The 5856-nt window shown below is 38.5% G+C and overlaps 2 protein-coding genes across 8 annotated transcripts in view; one reads left to right on the top strand and one right to left on the bottom strand.

Moving 5' to 3' along the window:
* The window catches only part of LOC103510644 (glycine receptor subunit alpha-4), a 140923-nt gene extending 139105 nt beyond the window's left edge, over positions 1-1818 (top strand). For 3 of the 7 annotated variants that reach the window (XM_026824646.1, XM_026824645.1, XM_026824643.1), the window contains 2 exons: positions 737-874; positions 1388-1556. In XM_026824646.1, coding sequence (XP_026680447.1) covers positions 737-874; positions 1388-1525 — 276 coding nt within the window. In that variant the 3' untranslated portion in view covers positions 1526-1556. Of the gene's footprint in view, positions 1-736; positions 875-1387; positions 1557-1609 lie in introns of those variants that run through there. The other 4 variants (XM_026824647.1, XM_026824648.1, XM_026824644.1 and 1 more) reach the window with 3 other exon arrangements.
* Positions 1819-5856, bottom strand: part of LOC103510645 (centaurin-gamma-1A) — a gene marked incomplete at its 5' end in the record, with an annotated part of 37059 nt that continues 33021 nt past the window's right edge. Inside the window, 3 exon segments of the mRNA XM_026824640.1 lie at positions 1819-1823; positions 2187-2347; positions 3051-3269. Coding sequence (XP_026680441.1) covers positions 1819-1823; positions 2187-2347; positions 3051-3269 — 385 coding nt within the window.

Here is a 5856-nt window from a genome sequence, read left to right as displayed (position 1 = left end):
GTGTTGTGGTCTCTCTTTCTCTCCTTCTCTCTCTCTCTCTCTCTCTCTCTCTCTCTCTCTCTCTCTCTCTCTCTCTCTTTCTCTCTCTCTCTTTTCATGAGAGAGGGAAAGAGAGAGAGAGAGGGGAAGAGGATGAGGAGAAGGGAGAGAGAGAGAAAGAGAAATACAGTTTGTTTATTGCGTTCTGTGAGACAAACATGAATTTTTACTCAAAAATTTGAAAAACATTTTCAGTTAGTTTTTTCTCTCCCCTACCTCTCTCTACCTACGTCTTTCTCCCTCCCCCTTCCCAATCTCTCTCTATTTCCCCCTCCCTTCTCTCTCTTATCCTTCTGTTTTTCAGAATTAATCTTGCCTAGTTATCTTTCACCCAAGAGTCTATCGTCAATCCTTTTCTCCTATCTGTCTCAATTATCCATAGGCCTAGATTCTGTGTATAGGTACAAGGTACATATGTCATGTTTTTCATCAATATAGTTCACATCATCACACAGTTAAACGGTCATATTTTGAATACCGAGAGTCGTTATTAGTTTCTCTCTACTTTTCCCTCCCTACATGTTGTTCCTCAGTTTCACCTTCCTAGGTACCTATATCTTTTATCATAAATTTTGTTAGATACCTACCTAGATGATCATATTTATAGTCATCAATAACACAAGGTCATATTTAACAACACTGAGTTTCTCTCTACTTTTCTTTTTCTGTTTTCTGCTCTTCTGTTTCATATGACCAGACCTATTCACTTTTCTTTAAACCCGTTCCACAGGGCGACAAGAGGTCCGATCCGAGCCGGAATTTGCCGAACGACATCATCAGCTGCACGACCTGTGGCGGGCCAAACCCGTGTACCCATGTCAACAATGGATGTGAGGTAAGTTAGTTGGCCTAGCAGTGAAATGGGCGAGTCTGGCTAGAACCATCCGATTGTCCGTGTCATGGACCAAAACCTCTCGGAGAAGGGTATCCGGGACCCTCATTGGTTGTGTTGGTCAAAGAGATCCACAACCTACACCTTTGTGGGTACGGTCCCTAGCTATAACCAATAAAGAATCTGGACTCGTCTTAAAACCTGGATAATGTTTCTTCAAATTAAATTGATCCCAAGGGCAAGGTAAACCTTGTCCCTTGACAAATGGAGTGTGCCTGAACTCCTGAGGGCATGTCATGTGTTCCAATCCACTTGACCAATATGTTGACCGTCGACCCCTACTAATTTTGTTCCGACATGGATCGCAAAAAGTCAAGAAACATCAGTTAGATTTTTCTCCATTTACTTACCTAGAATACCTAAATGAGTAGGTACTTGTTTGCTAAATTACCTATATCGAGATTTTTTAAAACCTTATTCAAACTTCTTTATTTTCTGCGGCTCGTTTCATTTCAGATTCGGAAAAAGGAGCCCCCTCATCCGATTCGAGTGGCGAAAACGATCGACGTGATAGCGAGAATAACGTTTCCAGCCGCCTACGCTGTGTTCCTGGTGTTCTTCTTCATCCATTACAAAGGCTTCTCCAACCAATAGGGTCCCATTTATAGTCAGGGTCCTATATTGGTTACAGGTTACAGCCCGAGAATAACGTTTCCAGCCGCCTACGCTGTGTTCCTGGTGTTCTTCTTCATCCATTACAAAGGCTTCTCCAACCAATAGGGTCCCATCATAGTCAGGGTCCTATATTGGTTACAGCCCCCCTATTTGTAAGGGCTTCAATTTTCTAATAAGGAAGATCTGAATAATCTGAGCTACAATTAAGTAGGTAGTATGTAAAAGGCTTTTCTAACCAATAGGGTCCCATTATAGTCAGGGTCCTATATTGGTTACGCTGTCAGTGGAAGCGTATTTGCGAAGAGAGAATAGGATTTCCCCACAGTTGATTGTAAAAAAAAGGGCGAAATGAAATTGTCAGTGGAAGCGTATTTGCGAAGAGAGAATAGGATTTCCCCACAGTTGATTGTAAAAAAAAGGGCGAAATGAAATAATGAAATAAAAAATCCGTAGTAGTATTGCAAAAAATAGTAATAATATAAGTAGGTTTTAATAACTGTAAGAGATACACACCAAAATGTCCAAAATAATAAAATGTTCCGATGAATTAAGAATGTCCGAGTGAAAAATCTGTGAAAATCTGAATTGAAAAATTTTTTTTTTTTTTTTTTTTTTTTTGAAAAAAATATCACGAACTCGCGAGAATTCGCGACATTCCCGGCGGACATAAAAATGATGGGTAAGCTGCCCATAGCACAGGCCAGATGTAGAGGGGTTCTCAAATCTCGAGGACTAACTGTAGAATTCACATCTTCTGGAGTAGAATGACATAGGGCTAGGACTAATTGCTGCATATCACATCTGAGAAACAGAGAAGAACATTTAACAATTGATGAGAAATCACAAGAGAGGTCATTGAAATTACATTGAATTCCCTCAGAGATGTATCAAATATTGCAGTATAATATTATTTGATTCACCTGTCTAGCTTCAATTCGAGTACAACCCAACCGCCTACTCACATTAACCTCACTCAGACTGAGTGGGGCCAGAAAATACCTATCCGGATACCAACCACGCGCAACATAGGTTAACTTCAGTGAACCATCGGGATTCGTAGAAGCTTAACCCAACCTTTAGGGCTGTTTGCCCCTACACCTGAGCCTCGGAGTGGACTTTTTTGTGTACGAATGACGTTCTATTGACGCTGGCTAAGCAGGGAAGGATTGAAACAAAGAAGAACACGAACACATACTTTCTCCCTGTGTACGAGTACTTTTATTATTAAACAATATTGGACCAAGCTTTGTTTTCAAAATGTTGTTGTTGTTGTTGTTGTTGTTGTTTTCAAATGCTCGGAGTTGACTATTAGGTCATTTTCCCTCGTGCATCCCAATACTTTGCTACCAAGTTGTCGTTGTTTGAAAGGCCAGGACATATTAAATATTTCAAAATAAATATATACAAAAAGTAACATAAATTAAGGTACAAAATAAAGTTTGATCAAGGGTGGGGTTAATGCCTTATGGCATTCTCTACTTTTCGACCCAGGTCAAGTACTCACCGACAGATAGCGTCTATAATGAGCTGAGGTATGGTCTGACCACTTGGCACAGGCGCTAGGAACTGTTTGGCTTCATATTTGACTCGAATATATCTCTCCTTCTCCTCTCGGCTGGATGTGGGACATGGTTTGGACACCCCTGATGCCGTCAGGTTGGATTCCCACACAGAGTTGGCCAATGTGTTGCCTATGGAGAGCATCACGCTGAGATGGCCCGGCCTGAAAAGGCATATTACGATATAGGTATAGGTATAGGTATGTTTTATTTGGTATCAGGCAATTAGGAATCAAAGGAGATCTATTCATTGTGTTCAGTGAATAGAATCTAGAGACCTCTTTTATTTCCTAATTGCCTATTAGAAACTGTCTTCAACGACGAAACCGGAACCTCCCCTGTTTTGTGTCCCATTCCCCCTATTTTGTGTCCCATTCCCTTCCAGGTTTCGTTGTTCGAGACAATTTCTAATAGGCAATTAGGACATAAAGGAGGTCATTCACTAAAATAAAGGTAGAAATATGGTTCCGGTTTCGTCGTTGAAGACAGTTTCTAATAGGCAATTAGGACATAAAGGAGGTCTTCTTTTCCATATTAGTGAGGGGCCTGTTCACAGAACTTCCCCTATTTTGTGTCCCATTTCCTTCCAGGTTTGTCTGTCTAATAGGCAATTAGGAATCAAAGGAGATCTATTCATTGTGTTCAGTGAATAGAATCTAGAGACCTCTTTTATTTCCTAATTACCTATTAGAAACTGTCTTCAACGACGAAACCGGAACCTCCCCTATTTTGTGTCCCATTCCCTTCCACGTTGTTCGAGACAATTTCTAATAGGCAATTAGGACATAAAGGAGGTCTTCTTTTCCATATTACTGTGGGGCCTGTTCCTTGAATTTCACCACAGATTTTCCCTTTTTGGCGGTGGCGTTCTCCGATATTTTCACAGATATTCCTCCCACAATCAAAGCAGATTGTTCGTCGGATCACTGAAGTTAAGCAACAATAAGAAGGAGTGGTATCTGGATGGATGTTTGTTTGGTTTCGGTCGTACTCAGCCTCGTGAGCACAACTGAAGAGATCAGAAACAAAACAAAAGGAAAAGAGCTTCAGGTATTTCAAGTAATTGAGAAATATTTTCAGTTCTCTCATTTATTTAAAACAATATTAATACTATTAAGTTATTTGTAATTAATACTAACTGAGGATTGATTGACTAAAAGTCTATTAACATGGAGTGCAGTGATTCGTTATGATGTAGACTATAATGTGAAAAAAAGTAATTGAAGATCATCAGAATATTGGGTAGCAAAAAAAGCTATTTTCATTTGACATAGGTAGGTATTATTTATTTTATTAATATTCTTCTTTTCCCCTCCTTTTCAAAATTAATTAATTGTTGATAGTTTTATTAGGTCTAACCAATTTATTGTACATTTTCATCACGAATGAGAAAAATTCTGTAGAGAAATTACAATGAAAATTTTCTTAGCTAGGATCTTTATTTTATTACCCCCTGTATCTGTAGACACTCTATTACTGTTCCTGTCCCTGATTAAAATCCTGTGATAAAATCCTTGGAGAAGGAGGGAGGGAGTGAGGAATTCTGTAGAGAAATTACAATGAAAATTTTCTTAGCTAGGATCTTTATTTTATTACCCCCTGTATCTGTAGACACTCTATTACTGTTACTGTCCCTGATTAAAATCCTGTGATAAAATCCTTGGAGAAGGAGGGAGGGAGTGAGGGAGAGAGAGAGAGAGAAGAGAGAGGGAGGGAAGAGAGAAGATTTCAAAGGGGAAATAACTCGAAGGATTGGCGGACAGTAAAATCATGTATTTTCAGTCAAAGCAGATCCAAAATCAAATAATTATTAACTGGCTAACCTCAGGGGTCAACATATGAATAAAACTCAGAACATGGGTAAAAAATTTAACTTATCACTTAACTCTGAAACATATTGAATACATACGATTCAGAAGTTTTTAACTACAATGGTATGAATGTGGAATGAAAGTATCTAATAGAGATGTGACGAAGAGAGTGATCATCAGAATATTGGGTAGCATATGAATAAAACTCAGAACATGGGTAAAAAATTTAACTTATCACTTAACTCTGAAACATATTGAATAATTACGATTCAGAAGTTTTCAACTACAATGGTATGAATGTGGAATGAAAGTATCTAATAGAGATGTGACGAAGAGAGTGGGTATAAAAAAGGAACTACTCTTTCCAGTGTATGACTCAGTCAATGAGTCAGATCCATAACTTCTGAAGAGTGGGTTACATATTTCATGTTCTGACTCATTGAATAGTCCACTAAAGAGCAGTTCCTTTTAGTGGTTCACTGAAAATCACTTCAAAATACATTGTTGAACACAAATCACAAGTTCAACATCCGATACCATTTCCAGTGAAAATCATCTGTACAGAGATATGGGTTATAGACTAGCAAGAAATATGACCTAGTCTTAAGAAAGGCTTGACCATTCTAAACACTAAGAAGTTCTTGGAATCCCAGGGGCGCATTCCTGAAATAACTTTTCTTCGAACTTCGTCCTCAAGCGGAAAAAATAATACAATTTTTGCTGCGCAAGGAACAAAGTGCGAAGTAATACAAAGTCCTTTTAGGAATGCGCCCCAAATCTCTAAAAAAGCAAAGTGCCTGCAAATAGATGACAAAATTATTAGTTTAAAAAGCCATTTCCAAAGCTCCTTCAAATGCATTTCACAAAAAGTAACAAATATATTATGGACGATATTCTGTACAATTTTACACAGGTTTTCAATTGGAAAAATAAATAAAGT

This window comes from Diaphorina citri, unplaced genomic scaffold (genome assembly GCF_000475195.1).
Source record: "Diaphorina citri unplaced genomic scaffold, Diaci psyllid genome assembly version 1.1 scaffold626, whole genome shotgun sequence".
NCBI lineage: Eukaryota > Metazoa > Arthropoda > Insecta > Hemiptera > Psyllidae > Diaphorina > Diaphorina citri.
This window is presented reverse-complemented; position numbering and strand designations above follow the sequence as displayed.